Source organism: Gracilinanus agilis, chromosome X, assembly GCF_016433145.1.
Source record: "Gracilinanus agilis isolate LMUSP501 chromosome X, AgileGrace, whole genome shotgun sequence".
NCBI lineage: Eukaryota > Metazoa > Chordata > Mammalia > Didelphimorphia > Didelphidae > Gracilinanus > Gracilinanus agilis.
Window position 1 is genome coordinate 69,028,403 of NC_058136.1, and position 20,936 is coordinate 69,049,338.

Consider the following 20,936-nt stretch of genomic DNA (forward strand, 5'->3'; position numbering starts at 1 on the left):
TGGGGGTAGTTTCAATTTTATTGGCACTGAAACCGAACATGATTTGACTTTAGAATAAACCCCTCCAGACAAAAAAAACAAAAAACAAAAAACAAAAAAAAATACACATAAGACGCACACACCAAGTCTAGCCTTCTGCCCCAGCCTCCCTTGGGGTGAATTACCGCCCCTGGCCAACTCTGCCTCCAGGGGCACAGTGTCAAGTTAACCACCAGAGGCCGGGGACAGTGAGAGGGCTGATACACTTTCCAGCAAAACATGAGACTTTGGAAGGAAGGCAGATGGCAGCTATGAGCCACGCCCCCCTATCCCCGCCCCACTGCCCACTGGGAAAGGGAAGAGGGAGAAGGCCAAGCTTGTCTAATCCAGAGGGGCCTGACAGAAACAGAGAAAAAGTTGCAGAACAAATAATAATAATAATAAAACGATCTAGCGTGACCTATCGTGCCGATGTCGTCACTAATACGGAAAGCGTTTTACATTAATTTCCTGCAAAATATCTTCTTTATAATACAGTATACATTTTCAAGGTGTGGGAGGGATTGGAGACCAAAACGCAGCCCTGCTCCTAGACTAGAATGATTCTCTTTATGCGTAATACAAAGGAGGGAATCCACATTTTATTAGCTGATACTGAGGGGCACAGGGGTGGGCAGGGGAAAGAGATATCATAGAGAATAAAATTTGTAGGATGTGGGAGGGTCCTGGTTGCCCCCCTGCCAGCCAGCAGTGTGCTGGGCAAGGCGGGGTAGGAGGGGAGGGGTCAGGATACTAAATGGTGATGGCTTGTCAGAAGGACTTGGGGGAAGAAGCTCCATGAAGGAAAGTAACCCAGAGCCAGTCTAACCCCTTGGCACCTACCCCGGCTAGGGGGGAGGTGGACGAGAGGGGCCGTCTGTAGGAATCCCTCTGGTGGCAGGCATGGTCCCATCCCCTTCACACACACCATGAGGTGTGCTTTAGGGGACTGGAGCATCTCTGGTTGAGGGAGGGGGTCCTGGTGTGGAGTAGTAACATTAAATGGCCCCCTCCCATATAGGCCTTTGGCACTCTCCTGGAGGGAAGAAGGGACTGGTTGACGAGAGCCTCTTGTTTGGACTTTAGGATGTGATAGATGCCACAGATCCAGAAGAAATCTGGGTGGCCCCTTCCCCAGGCCAGAGAGCTATGGTCTGGGAAATACTCCCCTCTCTCCCCTGCTATTTTCGTTTAGCTTTACTAGGAAGGGTACAGGTGGGGAAGGGGCTGGCCCATGTAGGGGAGAAGGGACAGCCCCCAAGGCACAGGTGGCCAAGCGGAAGGCTTCCTCAACAGCCCCCATAAGGCACCCAAACAGCTCCCATAAGGCACTGTTTTGCTTGGGGGCACTGGGCAGCCAAGACTTAAAATATTTTTTGGTGTCTTGCTTGAAACTCCCTCCCTCCCACTCTCCCAGGGTGCCGAGTCACCAAACCCAACGAAGTGGGCTGGGGTCTGTGAAGAGAATCAGGAGTGGGTCGATTTTTCTGTCCTCCCCCCCCCCCCCGGTGCTTTTCTCCTCTCCTAGCGGCCTGAAAGGTTCAGGGTAGGGCGGGCTTAGAGAATGTCTCTCTATGGTCTTTGGAGTCAGACATTTAAGATGGGTCATCTTTCTACTCTGAAGAGAATGGCACTGAGCCACAGGAACCTGGAGAAGACCCACGTGTGCCTAGACACTGTGCCTTGTGGCTGGGGCTCTCTGGGAGGAAGGAGAAGGGGCCATATTCAGCAGTGAACCATGGGGGACGAGGATAGGAAAGAAGCCTCTGTTGAAGGGCAAGTCAAGTCCTGGCCTAAGCTGGAAGGGGGTCAATCTGGCAGTTGAGGGCAAGGGAGAGGGAAGGAAGGGTTCAAATTTCTCTTCCCTTTTCTTTTTGAAAGAGGAAGGTGCTCTGGGGTCCCTAGAGGGCCTGGGTGGTCGGTTCAAGCAAGTCAGTGCCATTTGTTGATGGCTCTGGTATGATGGGAGTTCAGAAAGGGTGAGGGCAGGGATGTAAGAGGTCAGAGATGGCTGGGAGGGGGGTACAGGGACCAGAGGATTACATAGACTCAAATTCATCAATTCGCTGCTTGGTGTTGCCCTGGCGGATCTGACGCAGGGTCTTGTACTTGTCACGCCCCAGACGCATGTTCTCTGCGTGAATCATGTCGTTGGCTGTCTTCTTGGTCTCATCTCGGGCGTTGGCCAGCTCCGAGGTAAGGGCCTAGGTTGGGGGGGGGGGAAGGAGAGCAGAGGAGAAGCTGAATTGGGGCATTCCAAGTACGCCAGCATGAGAGAGACACAGCCTGAACCCTGGTAATGATGATGATGGCCACTCACATGTACACAGCATGTATTGACTGACAAAGACCTTTCCCTCATGACAATCCCTGAGCAGGTGACAGCACGAGTATAACCTGTACATTCCCCAGAGAGGAAACTGAGGCTCAGAAAAGTGGGGACTTGCCTATGTCACTCAGATAGTAAGTGTCGAAGCCGGAACTCGAATCCAGGTCACTTAAAAGATGGGGCGCTGCTGCTCACCTCCAGGAGAGGACAGAAAGAACGGCCTCAGAGCCACAGGAGGGCTTTGGATTCGACCGAACTTCCTGACAGAAGGGGAGGGGATGGGACACCACTTCTCTCTCCTGGTCCTCCCCACCCCTGCTATCATCTCCGTGCCTCTACCCATATTCCACCCAGCATGCGTCCTCCATTTCTAACTTTGGGAATGGAATCCATCCTTCTCTCTCTCTCTCCCTCCTTCCCTTCCATGGCCCCTTCCCAGAAACCACGATTCTTGGCCTGCCTCCAATTATTTCCCAGAGTCCTTTGCCCAGACATTTGTTCTGCTCCTTGGCAATGGTGCTGCTGCCCATATATTGTCGTCCATTTAGCTAGCTGGGTTAGTGCCTTCTCCCCAAATTAGAATGGTACCTCCATGAGGGTCAAGGGCCTTGGCTTGGCCTTCTCCAACACCCAACATGGCCCTAACAGCAACACTCGCTAATGTGTGCTGCCAAAAACTGAATGAGCTCACTCTCCCTTGGACCAGTTCTTGATGTGAGCGGCATTCTACCCCACTCGAGCCCCCCAGTCCCATCTGTGTGCCCAAGTAGAGGGCCCTGCACAGCAGAGAAGCTTAAGAAAGCTTTCTTTCAAGCTCTCCAAATTCCATTCAAGGAGAAATGTCAAACAGGCCCCATGAGGTCCTACCTTAAATCGGGGCTCCTTTGACCAAGGATTATGAAGCCGTGGTTGGGAGAGACCTTAGAGGTCAAGTCCAATCCCACCTCTCTCATTTTATATATGAGGAAACAGGCCCAGAGAATCAGAGTGACTTGCCCAGGGTCACACGACTAAGTGTCTGAGGGGGGATTCAAACCTCGATCTCCCTGACTTCCAAGTTCGACACTCTCTACTACATCACACTAATAACTTAGTGCCCCTCACTGCTTGCTCTTCCTGACCTCCCCTTGGCAACCCGCTCCCTGCCTTCTGCCCATGGACTCCCCACCGTCCACCTTTCTGGTGGGCCGCCCACATGCCTGACACTTGTCAGCTTTGTACCTGGCCCACTGGCCAGCATGGGGCCCTGCAGCCAGAGGGCACGCAGGTTGGCACTGTCAGGCAGGGAGGGTGAGCCCGCTGAGCCCGTGGCCACCCCCCTCTCTCCCCAAGCTACCTTCAGGTGTTTCTGGACCCGCTCGTTCTTCTCCGCCTCAGTGGTACGGTCTTCCTCACTGCGGTCCTTGGTGGAGGCCTCGGCCCGCAGCTCGGCGCTGGCTTCGGCCGCGTTCTCGTCTTGCTCGTCATCCTGCTCGTTTTCATGGGGGGTGCTCATGGCATTCTTCAGCTCAGCCCGGGTCTTCTCCAGATCCTCCTGGACCATTTGGGCCTGTGTGGTAAATAAGGCATGCCAAGGTGAGCCAGGGAAACTCACCTGTCCCGGGAGCGGGCGCTTCCTTACCTGGCAGTTGAAATCTTGACCCAGTCTTGCTCCTAGGGGAGCCCGGTGAGTGCATTAGAAACACGAGGCAGAAGGCCCCAAGAGGAAATAACTTCCCTTTATTTGGGGCTCAAAGCCCTGTTGAGGGAGGGACGTGGGTTCCAGAAACATCCCCTTTTACCAAGCTGGCATTCGAAGACAACCAATGCCTTGTTCAGGGGCAGGTGGCGAGGAAGGGGTACCAGCACCAGGCCCAGAGCTTCGTTGTGTCCCCAATGTGCCAACTGCCACCTGCCCCCAACCTCAGCCATTAGGCTGTAAACTCCCGGGAGGCAGGGGCCATCTCTTTGGTGTCCATGATTTACCAAGCCCAGAGCTTAGCCCACAGCCTGGCCCACTTTACAAAGGGAAGCTCTTGCCCATGCCAGCTGGTGCCCAGGGCACTGAGGATGGCCAGAGGCTCTGCCCCTCCTCCCAGAAGCCCTTGCCTTACCTTCTGTTGCCATTCCACAGCCTCGCTCTCCTTCTTCTGCCGGGCCATCTCCAGCTGGCTGATGCGGGCCGTTAGTTCGGCCATCTCGGAGGCCTGAGAAGGGAGGAGGAGGCAGTCAGGGCCTGCCATGAGCCTGCGGGCTCTGGCCTTCCCACGTATCCCCAGCACAAGGAACTGGGTCGATCCAGAAGGGCCCTGAGGCGTCTGAGGATAGCCAGGCTGTCAGAAGGCCCCAAACCACTGGGCCTCCTCTTTGCCCTAATGACTCTCTGACATCCAGGGCCCCCCCTCCATGGTCTACCCCCATCTTGCCTTTTCCAACCTCTCCTGCCCTCATGAAGGGCCTCCGCCACACCCTGCTAAGCTCACAGAGTCTCCCAGGCCTCCACCCTCACCCCCTCCATCTCTCTGAATGTGGCCCAAGATCAGCTTTGGCTTTTTGGCAGCCACGTCGCACCGATGACCGACTTAGCTCAAGCCATCCATCCAGGCTATGGCCTAAACTTTGAGACTTTTTTGTGTCCTCGAGGCCGGGAGAGCCTGGGATAGGCCTGGCCACTCCAGGAGGGCTTTCAGAGAGCACACAGAAGCTTCTTCCATCCGCCCTGCACACCCCGGGCACTGGGACCTTCCAGTCCACCCAGGCCAGGCCCCTCGCCGAGTTTGCTCACATTAAATAATTTGCTGAGGGTCCCACAGGCCCTACACAGTGGCCGAATCCACTGACGTGGGCGCCCATCGGTGAGGAGAACAGAGGAGCCTCGAGGAAAGCCCCCTGGGCCATTCATCAGGGCGGGCCCTCACTGCTACTGCCCCACAGGCCTGCTCTACCCACGAGGACTTGCAAGAGGAGAGGCCAAAGGCTCTCCCACCAATAGCTCTGACAGCCGTTCCCTGACTCGAGAATATCTGGAGACTCTGGGGTCAGGCCTGGACCAGCCCCAGCTCCTACTCCCCGCCAGACACACACGCGCTCCTACACCCTCGCGGACGTGCCCACACACATCCCCACTGAGCGTTACCAGCTGCTCCTGGGTCTTCTTTTGGTCCCGAGAGGCCCGAAGGAGGGCCTCTTTGGCTTCCTCGGCCTCCCGCCGCTCCTTGGCCAGCTTTTCAGCCTCATCCTGGGCCCGCTTCCTCTCCTCTTCCAGCTCCAGCGCCTTCCGAGTCTGCTCTTCCAGTTCTGGTCGGAAAGAGGCAGAGGATGAGGCCCGAGGGACACCCATCTCCCTCCCCCCCACCCCCCGCTAGGCCCATCTGGGGAGCCCCGAATTCTCCCGGCTGACCGCGACTCCAGCAGCTGGCGAACCCAACCATACCTGACCAAGCACACTGATGCCCAATGAGGCGGCCCAGCCGGCCTGTCCTCCAGGACCTCCTCCTTGTAGGTAGTGGCGGGGAGCTCACTACCTGAGGAGGTAGCCCATTCGACTTTGGGCCAACTGTGTTAGCGGGAATTTGTTCAGCCTGTCCAACCATCACCCACCCCCCCCCAACTCTCCTTCAAGCCATTCCACAAGAGGGAGGGATCCCCAAAGGGACTGAATGACGGGGAGGTGAGGGACACGTTGTCCCAGCTGGCTCCGCTCACTAACGGTTCCCCTCTCCGTTGGCTCGGGCCTCCCCCTGACCCCCACCCCCAAGGCCCTTTGGTACCTAGCTGAGCTTTCTTGGTCTGCTCCTCAATCTGCCTCAGTTTTTCCATCAGCTCTTCCTTCTCCCTCTCGATCTTCTCCTTTTCCTTCTCAGCCAGCTCTCGCTTCTTCTTCTCATTCTCCAGGAGAGCCCTGGGCGGGGGAGCGCAAGTACTTAGCAACAGAACCGCTGCTGGGATCACGGCCTCCAAGGAAGGGCTGTCGGCGGCCAGCTAGTCCAACTCCATCATTTGACAGAGGAGGAAACTGAGGCCCAGGGGAGGGAAATGACTTGTCCAAGGTCACAAAAGGCTCCTAGATCTAGGGCTCGTAGGGATCACAAGGGCCAGTTAATCTGACCCCCTTGCTTTATAATTTAGTAAACTGAGGCCCATAGAAATTAAACTACCCTCCACATGATCAGAGTGGTAACAGCAAAGTCAGGATTTGAACTCAGCTCTCTAGCTCTCAATCTATGGTTCTAAGATTGAGTTCAAATCCTGTCTCTCCTATTGCTCGTGTTTCTGTGGCAGGGCTTTAAGCCAAGGAGAACTGAGGAAGCTGTGGTCTTGGACAGTGAGCGCCTGTTATGTACATAGTAGCTATCTGGAAAGTAGAGGAAACCACACAACTTGGAAGAGTCTGAGGGCACCCGTCTTCCTAGAGCTCCATCTAGTAGGCACTTTAAACAGTGCCTGTAACGATAACAATAGGGCCAGCTAGAGGGCTCAGTGGATAGAGAGCCACACCTAGAATTGGGAGGTCCCGAGTTCCAATCTGGTTTCAGACACTAGCTGTGTGACCCTGGGCAAGTCACTTGACCCCCATCGCCTATATATCTTACTGCTCTTCTGCCTTAGAGCCAATACTTGCATCAACTCTAAGCCAGAAGGAAAGAGTTTAAAAACAGTAACTATATAATGATGCGGATGAGGCTAACAACCACTAACATTTATAGAGGGCTTTCAGGTTTGCAAAAAAGCTTTATGAATATTATCTCTCTTGGGGCTTCGCAACAGCCCTGTGGGAGGTAGGTGCCATCAGTATTCCTATTGTACAGTTGGGTAAAACTGAGGCACACACTGAGTTAAGGGACTTGCCCAGGGTCACGCAGCTAGTAAGCATCTGTGGGTACATTTGAACTCAAAGCTTTCCGATTCCAGGTCCAGTACTGGGCGCACTGTGGCTTCTCTAGTTGCCTCCAAGATTACTTGAGTCCCCAAATGCCATATTAAGTGGCCACTTTCCAAATAGGATCCATGTTCCCTCCACTGCTCTGAATTACGTGGCTCCCTCTTCCCCCAGGGCCACCCTTCTCCCTTACCTCTAACTCTTGATAATTGGGAACAGATCTTTGCCACCGTTGCCTCTGGGAAGGGTACGCCAATGGGCTGCCTGCCTGCCTCTGTGTGCACTAGCCCTCTCTTGAGGCTTTCCAGACCCCCTCTCTTTCCCCTAGTCATTTTTAAACCCTTATTTTCCATCCTACAATCAATAGTATGCATTGGCTCCAAGGCAGAAGAGTGGTAAGGGCTAGGCAATGGGGGGTAAGTGACTTGCCCAGGGTCACACAGCTAGGAAGAGTTTGAGGCCAGATTTGAACCCAGGACCTCCCGTCTCTGGGCCTGGCTCTGTATCCACTCTTCAGTATGTGTCCCGCTAAAGGCCCTTGGTCTGCTCAGCACCCACCTCTCCATCTGCTTCTGGTGCTTCTCCTCTCGGGCCTGGGCCTTCATCTGCTGCACCTCAATGGTGTCTGGTTTGCGGCGCCTCATGTACAGCTCGTGGTTCCCCATGCACAGCGCCAGGATGCGTTTGTTAATGCGGAGACGAGGAGCATAGAAGACAAAGTCCTGGAGGTGGCAGGGGAGGGAGGATGGAGAAGGAGAAAGACCTTTAGGCAAGAATAGACAAAAGCCCCCGGAACCTGGACTGCAAAGACCCGGCCTTGAGTCTAGATCACTGGTTCCCAGACTTTCTTGGCCTGCCGCCCCCTTTCCAGAAAAAATATTACTCAGCGTCCTGGAAATTAATTGTTTTAAATTTTAATGGCAATAAATAGGAAAGCTAAATGCACCCGTGGCCATCACCGCCTCCCTGGATCGCTGCAGCACCCACCAGGGGGCGGTGGCGCCCACTTTGGGAATCACTAGTCTAGACTGATATCCTTTAGCCATGCTAGGTGTGAGTCACTTGGCCTTGGCCTCAGTTTCCCCATCTGTAATACACAACTACCTTGATTATCTATAGACCTCATTGGGCTGTTTGGAAAAAAGGATATTACTGGTTATAGGGAAATTCCAGTGAGGAAACTCCATCCCCAACACAGGTCAGCACCTACTCTGAAATCCTAGTCTCCAAGTTGTCTGAGGCACCAGGAGGAAGTTAGGTGACTCCCAAGATCTTATAGCCAGTATATGTCAGAAGCAGGACTTGAACTCAGGTCTTCCAGATTCCAAGGCTGGCTCCCTCTCCACTATGACACCCTGACTAATTTGTGCAACGAAGATTAAAACAGGGGCAGCTGGGTAGCTCAGTGGATGGAGAGTCAGGCCTCGAGACGGGAGGTCCTGGGTTCAAATCCTGCCTCAGACACTTCCTGGCTGTGTGACCCTGGGCAAGTCACTTGACCCCCATGGCCCACCCTTACCATTCCTCTACCTAGGAGCCAATACACAGAAGTTAAGGGTTTAAAAAATAAAATTAAATTAAAAAAAAAAGATTAAAGCCATGTAAATGGCAAAACAGGAGAGATGGGAACTCTTCAAATTCTTAGCATCCCAGAAGCCTTTGCTAGCTTTGTGTCCTGCTTTTCAGAAGGTCGTTGCACCAGGTTAGAGAGCTTTTTAGGGCTTTTCATTATAAGTTACACTCTGAAATTTGCTTTCAAGAATATTTGAATTTATTTTAAATTATATGTTTAATTTCTTTTAAAATAGGTAACGGGACAGCTAGGTGGTTCAGGAGAGAGCCAGACCTAGAGATGTAAGATCCTGGGTTCAAAAATCTGACCTCCCAAACTTCCTAGCTGGGTGACCCTGGGCAAGTCACTTAACCCCCGTTGCCTAGTCCTTACCGCTCGTCTACCTTGGAACCGATACACAGCATCGATTCTCAGATTGTCAGATAACCCAAGATCATAAAGGCCAGCTACTGAACTGGACTGATGTCCAAAAGGCTGGAATGAGGATGAGTGGCCGAGCTACCAAGGGAAAGCTAGGGGGGAATAAATCGAGGCCTATGCTTCGGTTAAAAAAAATCCATTCCAAGCACAGAGGAAATGTGTTGGACACCAGTTAGTGAAGAAGATCTGAGGGTTTTAGAGGACTGCAAGCCCAATGAGTCAACTCATCAACCCTCCAAAACCAAAGCATCATGGTCATTTTTCTTAACAGCACAAAACTGGAAAGCCAACCGGCTTCCATTGGTTGGACCAAATGTGACGTTGAACTAAATGAAATATGATCCTCTTGTGGGAAAATGACAAATCCAAAGAATTCAGAAAAAGGGAAGATTAGTAAACAGAACTGCCTATTCAGCTGCTAAAATGATAGAAAACCCCTAAGAGGCAGCTGGTCACAGAGGACATGTAAGCATGCTTCTCCACTCTCAGCAAAGATCAGGCCTAGAGATGGGAGAGATCCTGGGTTCAACTTGGCCTCAGATACTTCTTTCCTGGGTGACCTCAGGCAAGACCTGTTTATGCCTAGGAGGTGGTTGGCTGACTCAGTGGATAGAGTGTCGGGCTTGGAATCAGGAAGACCCGAGTTTAAATACAGACTCAGAGATGTCCTAGCTGTGTGACCCTGGGCAAGTCACTTCACCTCTGATTGCCTGATGGAAGGATCCACTGATGAAGGAAATGGCAAACCACTCCAGTATCCTGGTCAAGAAAGCCCCCCCTAGGGGGCAGCTGGGTAGCTCAGTGGAGTGAGAGTCAGGCCTAGAGACAGGAGGTCCTAGGTTCAAATCCGGCCTCAGACACTTCCCAGCTGTGTGACCCTGGGCAAGTCACTTGACCCCTATTGCCTACCCTTACCAATCTTCCACCTATAAGTCAATACACAGAAGTAAAGGGTTTAAAAATTAAAAAAAAAAAAAGAAAGAAAGCCCCCCCCCCCAGCTAGCTGTGGTCCATGGGGTCAGGAGAAGTCAGATATGGCTAAACAATAATGACAAAATGCAATAAGTACTAGATGGGTAAAGAGAGTCAGTAAGGGCTGGTTGTAAGCCCCATCTTGGACACTCATTGCTCCCATGGCCCCAGGCACCAACAGAAATCTGCACTGGGAGAAAGGTCTTCTTATGCCAGTGAAGACACCTTCCATTGGGCCAAAAAAAAAAAAAAAAAAGAAAAAAGCTGATGTCAGGTAGGCGCCCAGCCAAAACAACAAGGCCAGTGTTGGCAAACCTTTTTGAGATCACGTGCCCAAACCACACCTTTAAGCTGCCTGTGAGACCCCCACATTACCCCAGAGAGAGGAGGGAGGAAGTGCTCCCATTGGGCTGCTGGATGGAGGAGTGGGACATGTAAAAATGTCCTCAGGCACGCTGGAGATGGGGAATAGAGAAGCCCCCTCTAGCACACCAGGGGCATGTGTGCCACACCTTCACCAACAGGGTCTAGGCAGTCAGTTCTCTCTCGTTGTGGGAAAGGAGGATAAGGCTGGGTGACCAGCCACCTAGCTGCTTCCCAGGCATACGGAAATTAAGTGACCTGCCCAGGGTCACACAGCTAGTATCTGAGGTCAGATTTAAACTCGGGTCCTCCTGACTCCAGGCCCAGTACTCTATCAACAAGTCACTGGGGAGGTGGCAAAGGGATTCCTTGGCATTAGAGGGAACTAACGGCTTCTGTCTGGAATCTCTTTCAAAGGGGCAAATCTAAGATCCTTTTCCAGGGAGGGAAGGGTTCAAGGAAGGCTGAAGGCTTTCTTGACCAAGGTTGTAAATGGGACTTTGGCCTAGGCTTCATCCCTACCATCTAGGATGGGAGAGGCCCTTGAAAGGCCGAGTAGCCCCTGGCCTACCTCTCTTCTGCCCGCTGGCCCTGGGCCAACATCCGCATGTGGCAGTATCCCTGACCCAAGGCCGAGGCTTTCAGGAGCCAACTCCCTTCTGTCTCACTCTTTCTCAGCTAAGAATCTGGGCTGCCCGGGCTGCCCCGTGCTCATGGCTACAGGTACCCAAGGTGGCAGAGGCAAGGCCACCACACTTAGAATCACAATCGAGCTGCAAGAGCTGGCCCAATGCCTTCGCATTTTACAGAATAGAAAACTGAGACCTAGGGAGGGGAAGGGACTTGCCCAAAGTCCCACATAAAATCATGGCTTTATAGAAACCCAAGAAGCCTTTGTCCCACCCCCTTCATTTTAAAGAGGGGGAAACTGAGGTTCATGAAATGCAAGTGACTTACCCAAGGTCCCACAGACCATGGAAGACCTAGAACCCAAGGCTTCTGATTCCCTTTCATTTAGCCTTCCTCCATCCCCAAATTCCCTGTCTGTCTTTACTCCCTAAAGGGACCTTTAAAAAATCCAGTCCTGTCCCTGGTTTTTGCTCCTGAATTGTCACCACGGGGCCTAACTGGCCCGGATCCTGGCCACTTACCGGAGCTTTCTTGTCAATTGGTTTGATGACAAATTTTTTATCGTTGAAGGAAATGTTCCTGATTTCGCTCCAAGGGAAGCCAATCTTGGGGGTCAGCCTGTAGGAGGGAACATAGAGAAGATCAGGGCAGAAGGGAGCCCCAGAGCCAGCAGCGCGCTCCTCACCCCTGACTTAGCAAGCACATTCTGCCCAATAGCCTCAGAAGGTGGGGACTACCAGGGCGGCCAACCAGCAGGACAGAGGTCCGCCCGGGCTCCCACGGCTGGTGAGGGACAGCGCTGGGGCTGGAACTCGGGTCTTCTGGTCCCAAGCAAGCCCAGAATGCTGTCGTCTTCATCAGGCTGGAGCGAACCACCCCAAAGAATCCTTGTGACAGAGCAAACGTTAAAGGGACTAAAGCTTCTGGAGCCCCTGTTTGGTATTGGGGAGGGGGGAGAAGGACAGAGGGGGAAGACAGAAGAGAAGAGTCAAAAGAAGGTCTCAGGCTCCACAGGGTTAGCGCGGAAATCGGCGGAACTGGAATAAATGGGGCCAAGGAGGCGTCCAGCTGACACGAGAAAGAAAGAACTCGAGACAGTTATGGCGGCTCTTGCCCTGGGCACCAACTGCTCAGACTGACCGGATCTTGGCCTGGAGGCAGGGGGATGGATGCAGTGGCATCCCCTCTTCCATGCTCCGGCCTAGAGACAGAGGGATGGACACGGTGACATCCCTCCCTCTGTGCTCTGGCCTAGAGGCAGAGGGATGGACCCACTGGCATCCCCTCCTCCGTACTCCAGCCAGAGGGGCAGGAGGAGCGGGCCTCCCTCACCTGTCATTTTGCTCATAGATGTTGAGGCCCAGGGCATCCACGCCCAGCCACAGCTCGGAACCCTTCTTGTTCTTGATGTTGAAGTAATTGACCCCATACATCTCCAGGTCCTGAGCTATCTTCAGGTATTCCAGGACGGCATCTTCCCTGCAAGCCGAGGAAAAAGATGCTAAGTAAGAGAGCATCTTGGTGCGGCCACCTGGCGCTCCGCTCCTTCCCCCTCCCTCCTAGGCCTCTAATCCAGCCTGCACGTTGCATGGCAGAAGGGGTTTCCTTCACCCTCCACTTGTTCTTGGCACCGCTTGGTAGCCAGAGGGAGCCACGCAGGCCAAAGGGCAAACTCTTTAGTCTGGCATTCAAGGTCTTCCACCCTCCCCTTTCTCACTCTCATCACTGCCATTTCTGCCAAGCCCACGTGGCCTCTGCTCACCACCGGACACCTTCCGAGCTCGAGTGCCCACTCTAGTGCCCTTGCCCATGCTATTCCCTGTGCCTGAAATGCTTCCACAGAAGCAGGAGAGTAGAAAGGCAGTGGGGAAATGGAGTCCAGTCCTCCAAACTTCCCCTTGACGGAGGGGAAGACCGAGGCCCAAGGGAGGTAAGCGACTTGCCAAAGGGCATACCAGGAAGTTAACAGGCCTGGGATCCAACTGGGGTCTTTTGGCTCCAAATCTCCTGCCTCTTCGTCCCTCTTCCCTCATTCCGTACTGGATCTCTACTTTCTGTTGCTGTTATTTAGTCAAGTGGTCGTGTCTGACTCTTGGTGACCCCATTGGGCCTTTTCTTGGCAAAGATCCTGGAGTGGTTTGTCATTTCCTTCTCCAGCTCATTTTCCAGATGTGGAAACGAGGGTCAAGTGACTCGCCCAAGATCACATGGCTAGTAAGTGTCTGAGGCCAGATTTGAACCCAGGACCTCCCATCTCTAGGCCTAGGTGCCCCCCATAAATGTTTGAGTGATTGCGCCATCTGCCTGTTTCTTCTCCCCTCGCTAGATTGGGAGCTCCCTGAAGGTAAGGCCAACATGGGAGTACTTGGCCAGCACCCAGCACGTGGCTCACCTCAGCATGCCCCGATGCTCCTCGTGCCACACCTGGATCCTTTCCTCCCACTGGTCCTTGTTCAATTTGTGCTGCTCCAAGACTCTACAGAGAAAACCGAGAGTTACATCGTTAAGGTCCGGCTGGAAAGCACCTCGGTTACTCGCTCTCGAGTGTGGAGCGCGGAAGGGTTCACAAAGAAGCACCTTCCTCGCCACCACTCTGGGAGGTCTGCTCTGCATTTTGTCTCCATTTTCCAGAAGGGGAGACTGAGGCCGAAGCAAGCAGAGAAGGAAGACTCTCTCGGTCCTTGTGGTCATACCTCTGGGGCAGCAGCTTGTCCCCGGCCAGGTAGCCAGCCTTGTGCACCTCCTTGTTGAAGTCGCCATACTTGGACTGGACCGCATAGGAGGCCAGCAATACGGCCGTCTCCGGAGGACAGTAGATGTCATCGTTGAGGATCCCCTCCTTCACTTGCAGGAAGAAGAGGCGCTGGGTGATGTCCTGAATCAGCTCCTCAGACACGTCCTCGGGGTAGAACTTGGCCCGGAACTTGAAGAGCAGGGGGCTCTCCTTGCGCACGTCCTGGGCCGTCACCTGCGTGCGGAGACACGAGCTCAGCCAACCCAGCCTCCAGGGGCGCCCTGCCTTTTCCCACTGCCCCGGGGTGGCTGCTTCGTCCCAAGGAAACGGACAGAGGCTGGAGAAGACTTGGACCAAACGACCGCAAGCAAAGGAAGGCGAGAGAGTAGCAAGCGAGCACTGATGACGGGGTGAGCGACAGCACTAGAAGGCAGCGGGATTCTGGGCCACTGCAAGGAACCAGACGGCTTCCAGAGAAGCCAGGATGAGATGTTCCTGCCTCTCGGGATAGAGGGAGGGGACCACCGGCGCAGAGCATCGCGTGCCCTGCTGGACACAGCTGCCTCGTGGAGCAACTTTGCTCAATGGTTTTCTTTGGCACACGGGAGCAAATGTCGAGAACCGATTGGTATCAAACTCCAACAAAGGGGAGCAAATAAAAGAAAGGAAGCAGGTGGCCGCCGGAGGCCACTCTGGCCAACCTGAAGATGGCAGCAGGCAAGGATGAGGCAATGTCCCTCCTTGGGGAACGCAGTCCCGGGAGCCAGACGCTTCTTCCTGGGTCCCCTGCCCATGTGGCCACTGCACTTAGCAGCAAGTGGGTTGGGGCTCGGGGCCTGGCACCACCTGACAGCCCTGATTCCTAGCTCTGGGCAGCTTGCTTCAAAGGGACGCCCAAGCACTAGACCCAACGGTTCTCGGGGCTGCCCGGCAGTGAATGCCGAGGCCCAGCTGGGAATGCTTACTTAGGGAGAAGAGGGCTGGGCACTTGGAGGAGCACATTCAGGGCCGAGCAAGAAGGCAAGAAGCTGGGTCCTGGAGCCTGTCTTCAGGCATGCCAGGAAGTAGCTTATGGGCACAGAATGTCCCAGGTGGGAGGACCCATAGAAATAGGAAGGTGAGAGCTGGAGGGGACCTTTGAGAACATCAGAAACACCCATGTCTTCTCTCTCTCTCCCTCCCCCTCTCCCTCCTCTCTCTCCTCCCCCCTCTCTGTCTCTCTGTCTCTCCCCCTCTCTCTGTCTGTCTGTCTCTCCCTCCCCCTCTCTGTCTGTCTGTCTCTCCCTCCCCCTCTCTGTCTGTCTGTCTCTCCCCCTCTCTCTGTCTGTCTGTCTCTCCCTCCCCCTCTCTGTCTCTCTGTCTCTCTCCACCCTCAGTCTAGACACTCACCTTTTTATTGAGTTTGAGCCACGTGGAGAAGCCCTTGGTATCTTGGTACTGCAGGCCAAAGAACCACACTTCTCTCAGGCCAATGGTCTTCACAACCTGGGGAAATCAAGGAAATCCCATGAACCCTAATGGAGTCCCATTCCAGGATGGGCGCTGGAGGGAGGCATTAACTCTGTCTTGGCTCCCTGGGGATTCTGGGGCACCTGCCTCATGCTAGCCATGGCAGGAGGTAGAGAGTGCATGGTGGCCCACTGGACTTGACCAGCTGGGAAGGAGAACTGGGTTCAAATCTCACTTCTGCCACGTGTTAGCTAGGTGACCTTGAGCGAGTCATGACTCTCTGAACAGGCGTTTCTTCATCCAGAAAGGGCATAAGCCACATCTGCTCACCTTCCCTCGCCCAGTGCTGGGGTGAGGAACGTCACCAAGGTCCAACTTGCAAATGGTACCGACACAAGGGTTCTCGCTCCTTGTGGCTGACAACATTTATCATAAGGTACATGTGCTTGTAGATGGGGAAACTGAGACCCGAGAAAATGAAAGACCCAAAGCCCGCACCTAAGGCAGCCATCCCAAACCCGGCTAGCCAGGGATGCCTGAGGAGTTCTGGCTGCTACCTCCTATGGGAGGTCACAGGGCGAGGCTCAAGACACATCAGCAACCAGATTATAGAAGCAGAGATCTGACTGCCTCATTTCACAGAGGGGAAAACAAGTCCAGGGAGGGGAAGGGACTCACCCAAGGTCACACACGAGATCCAAGATCTAGAGCTGGAAGAAAACTCGGAAGCCAGCTAATTCAACCGTGTTATTTTATGAAGTGGGAAACTGAGGCTCAGGGAGGAGACAGGAATTACCCAAGATCACTGATAAGATCCTAACCCTCGAACTAGAAGGAACACCAGAGTTCAGCTAATTCAATTGTGGAATTATACAGAGGGAGAAACTGAGGTCCAGGTAAGGAAAATGATATGTTTTAAGATCAGATAGATAGTGACGAGCACAATTTGAACTCTTGGGTCCTTAGGGGCCAGGAGCAGGGAATCCCAATAGCCAGAACAGGTCGGAGTTCTGCCGGCCAGGGTCCTAAAACAATGGCGTTTTCAGAAGAAACAGTCCTGGCTCCTCAACTCGCCCCTCTATAAAATGAGGATGCAGCTCGCCTTCTCCCGACGACAATCCGGTGCTCGGGGAACCTCAATGAAAACGCCTGGGAAGATGAGGCCCTTTTCCTGGCCAGCCTCCTGCTGCCCCTCCCCCCAAGCCATTCCTCTCCCTCCCCAGGGCCTGCTCCCACTCCTGCGGGCTGGGGCCTCAGAGCCCGGGCCTTTCTGTGGAGCAGCCCCAGCGCAGGCGGGAAAGGGTGCTAAGGCTGGAGAAGACAAATGGGCTCTGTTCTCTCACCCTGGCCATCACCATGGCAATGGGGCCTGTTCTGGGCTACCTCGACAGCTCTGGCTTCCCCAGTGGTGGCCCCAGGGGAGCTCCCAAGCATCTTAATGAGCCAACACACAGCACAAAGACTGTGGGGAAGCAGGGGAAAAGCCTGGCTCCACGGAGGGTGGCAACGCCCCCAGGGAATCCAACAGGCCCACCCTGGAGGGGCAGCAGCAGCAGCAGCAGGAGGAGGAGCCGTTCTGGGTTTGCTATGAGTGTGGTGCAGGGATGTAGCAAGGCCTCCACTACGGAGACATTTAATGGCTGTGGGACCCTGAGGAAGTCCCTTGGCTTTTCTGGGCCTCGGTTTCCCCATCTGTAAAAAGAGGACCTTAGACTAGAAGAAGCCTCTAGGGCCTAAGTCTAGGATCCGGTGTTTTGTAGGGGTTCTCAGTGCAATGTGGCATCCTGAGAAAACTGCCCAACTCTAGCCAAGGGTCCCGGTTTGAAGGGTTTGACCTTCCTACCCGAGGCCCAGGGAGGTCATGCCCTTTGCCACCCACGTCATAAGTGCACAGAGTGGGAAGTGAAGCTCAAGTCTTTGGACTCCAAACCCAGTCTTTTTCCCTACTATGCTCTCTGTTAGTTGGGTCCTCTGGAACCAAGAAGAGCAAACCTAGTCTCTTCTATGGGTGCTCCCTTGAGGGGAAGGAAATCTTTCTTGAGGGACTACTACATGCCAGGCCCTGTGCCAAGTGCTTTTCAAAAGGGATCTCATTTGCTCCTGACAGCAACCCTGGGACTAGGTTGTATTATGATCCCTGTTTTACCGTCGAGGAAACTGAGGCAAATAGGAGGAAATGACTTGCCCAGGGTCACACAGTATCTGGGACTAGATCTGAACTCAGGTTTTTCCTGACTGTAGGCCCAGTACACTAGGACCTCTGGCTCCCCCTAGCTGCCTCATGCCACCTAGAACCAGGTATTCTGGGTAAGCCTGACCTCCTACCGCAGTGCCACAAATCTATGTAGCCTTCCCTCCAAACCAAGAGTCCTGAACTTTCCCAGGGCCAGGCCCTGCTTCCCTATGGCAGGCAGTCTACAAACCTCTCCTCCCCGATGGCAAGGGATGCCAGTTCCACCAAATGAAGATGGACTTTTTTTTCCCACCCAAGTTCACAAACCCTCCGAAATCCTGGGGGGTGGGGCGTCCGGAGGCCCCAATTGAGCTCAGGCTCTAAGCCTTCTTTCCCTGCAGCTTTGGGCCTCAGTCACTCCTTCCTTCCCCCTCAAATCCACCCATTGGATACGGTCCTCCCAGACACCAAGTCACGGTTCAGCAAAACAAGCTGATATCATGGTCATTTCTACTCCCAGGCCCCTACAACAAGCACATCAGGGTGTGAAAGCATCCTTTTAACCACTGGATCGGGAGCAGCTCAGCTCTGGGTTCCAACATGGCCTCAGATACCTCCTCGATGGGTGACCCTGGGCAAGTCACTTCACCCCAATCACCTAGTCCTTGCCACTCTTCTGTCTTAGAATTGACCCTAAGAAGATAAGCGTTAAAAAAAAAAAAAGAGAGAGGGGGCAGCTGGGTAGCTCAGTGGAGTGAGAGTCAGGCCTAGAGATGGGAGGTCCTAGGTTCAAACCCGGCCTCAGCCACTTCCCAGCTGTGTGACCCTGGGCAAGTCACTTGACCCCCATTGCCCACCCTTACCAATCTTCCACCTATGAGACAATACACCGAAGTACAAGGGTTTAAAAAAAAATCCTAAAAAAAAAAGAGAGAGAGCCGGAGGTAGCTAGGCAGTACAGTGGATTGAGCAACCAGGCTTGGCGTCCAGAGGGCCTGGGTTCAAATGTGCCCTCAGATTCTTCCTGGGCAAGCCACTTAACCCCAGTTGCCTAGCCCTTGCCACTCTCGTGTCTTAGAGCTGATAGTAAGAAAGATGTTAAGGGTTGGAAAAAGGACAGGAACTCTGGGGAGGGGACAAAATGGAAGCCGACGTGTCCATCCCACCTTCTCTTGCTGTCCTGGGACCAGGCTCCAGGTCTGGAGAGGGCCACGGGGCAGGGGAAGTCAAAGGGTGAACCAGTCAACCTTCCAGATTTCTGTGGCGGCCATCACTGGTTTGCCCTGCCCAGCCCAGCCCAGCCCAGCCCAAGGAATGAAGCCAGATCCCTGCCCCTCTGCTGGGGCCTGGAGGTGGGGTGTGGATGGAGTTAGGAGAACACAGGAGGCATCACAACTTTCCAGCTGCTGCAGGGGCGGGGGTCCCCAAAGGGAGGAGGGGAAATCCAGCGAAAAGCCCTAATGGGTTCCCAAGGGCTTGGGAGGGCAGCCTAGTGCCAGCAAAGCCCAGAGAGAGGAACTGGCTTATTGGTTGTTTTTTGTTGTTGGGGGGAAGCAGAAAAAGCTGTCATTAACCTCTAAGGCCAGCCGGGCTAACTCTTGCATTTTACAGAGGAGGGAAACTGAGGTAGAGAAAAGTCCAGCCATAAACTCTGGCCGATAGCAGTGTGGAGAATGCCCTCGGGTCTCACGGGCCTGGCTTCCCAAGAACAGTTAGGGCTGCTAACAGATGGGGCAAAGACAGGCCAGATTGCTGGAAGCCAGGGCATGGGGGGGAGGCGGGGGATTCTTTCCAGGAACCAGGCCCCGAAGGGGGAGAAATGAAACTGCCAGCAGTCCTGTGGGTTGAGGCCAATCAGGTACTCTTGGGAATTCCTCAATTAAGGAAGGGCCAGGCAGAACTTGGAGGATCAGGGGGCTATTTCTCAGCCAAACGTCCAGCTGCCTCGGTGTTTGCGGGGAGAGAGACACACGAAGATTCCCCGGGAGAAATGGCAGCCCCCACGTCCAGGGCCTGCCAAGTGTTTTCTTCACAAATTCAAGACCCAGGACGTGAAGCAGAAACACTGGGATCTGGGCCTTGGCCATCATCCCATTTCCCACCTCCCAGAACCCCCCCCCCCACACACACACCCCCGGGGCTTTGGTAGGGACTGAGCGAGGGCCAAATATTACTCTGAAGAGGGGACCGGACCGGGCTAATCTCATTTTCAGCTTTCCTACAGAGATTAGCTTCTTGGCCGTTCCTGCGGCCCCTACCCCCATAGCCATCTGGAAAGGGAAGCAGTGAAATCCTGAGCCCACTCCTTACCCAATGTGGGGTTCGCTTCCTCCGTGAGCCAGGGCCTAGCACACAGTTGGTGCTTAAGAAATGCTCACTGTGGGCCAACTGGGTGGCTCAGTGGGTTGAGAGCCAGGCCTAGAGACTAAAGAGGTCCTGGTTTCCAATCTGGCCTCAGACACACCCTAGCTGTGTGACCCTGGGCAAGTCACTTAACCTCATTGCACAGCCCTTACTGCGCTTCTGTCTTGGAACCAATATACAGTATCGAGTCTAAGATGGAAGGAAAGGGTTTAAAAAATAATATATTACTTCAGGACAGCTGGGTGGCACAGTGGATTGAGAGCCAGGAGGTCCTGGTTTCCATTCTGGCCTCAGACACTTCCCAGCTGTGTGACCCTGGGCAAGTCACTTGACCCCCATGGCCTAGCCCTTACTGCTCTTCTGCCTTGGAGCCAATACACAGTAGTGATTCTAAGATGGAAGGGAAAGGTTTACTTTAAAGAAAAAAAAAATCAGTAACTATGTAAATGTGATAGGTTTGGGCCAGCAAGGTAGCTCAATGGATAGAGCCAGGCCTAGAGAAAGGAGGTCCTGAATTCAGATACTTCTAGCTGTGTGACCCTGGACAAGTCACTTCACCCACACTGCCTAGCCCTTACCACTCTTCTGCCTTGGAATTGATACACGTTATTGATTCTAAGATGGAAGGGAAGGAGTTAAAAAAAGAAAAAAAGAAATGACCTGAGGGGGCTGGATCAGACTCTGTTAGGCCTACAGCCTACCTTTGGCTATGAATCCTCCAGGCTGATGCTCTCTTCCTGAAACTAGCTGGTAGTTTCTCTACTCTCTCTACCCTGTCCCCAGCCACAAGGTCTCCCACAGGGACCCAGGCCCATCCCTGAGAGTCAAGAAAGGTCCTTCCTCCTCCTCCCCCTCCCCCGGCTGCTGTCCCACTGATTCAGTCCTACTACCTAACCCCCTCGGTGTTAGGTGAACCACACACCAATTGAATCTATTGGTTTCCTACCAATTTCAGCCAAACAAGGGCAGCCTACCTCAGTAGGTACTGGGTTCTCAATATTAGAGATCATCAATTGTTTTTATTTTCTCAACCCCTTCCCTTCTTTCTTAGAT

The 20,936-nt window shown here is 53.7% G+C and overlaps 1 protein-coding gene across 1 annotated transcript in view; it reads right to left on the bottom strand.

The window, feature by feature from the left end:
• The window catches only part of MSN (moesin), a 28,212-nt gene continuing 7,276 nt past the window's right edge, over positions 1–20,936 (bottom strand). Inside the window, exons 2-12 of the mRNA XM_044682547.1 lie at positions 15,287–15,382; positions 13,857–14,131; positions 13,556–13,639; positions 12,496–12,642; positions 11,685–11,781; positions 7,764–7,927; positions 6,097–6,227; positions 5,463–5,623; positions 4,441–4,533; positions 3,684–3,896; positions 1–2,222 (exon numbers count right to left, since the gene is read on the bottom strand). Of these exons, the coding sequence (XP_044538482.1) occupies positions 2,058–2,222; positions 3,684–3,896; positions 4,441–4,533; positions 5,463–5,623; positions 6,097–6,227; positions 7,764–7,927; positions 11,685–11,781; positions 12,496–12,642; positions 13,556–13,639; positions 13,857–14,131; positions 15,287–15,382 (1,626 nt within the window). The 3' untranslated portion in view covers positions 1–2,057. The remainder of the gene's footprint in view (positions 2,223–3,683; positions 3,897–4,440; positions 4,534–5,462; positions 5,624–6,096; positions 6,228–7,763; positions 7,928–11,684; positions 11,782–12,495; positions 12,643–13,555; positions 13,640–13,856; positions 14,132–15,286; positions 15,383–20,936) is intronic.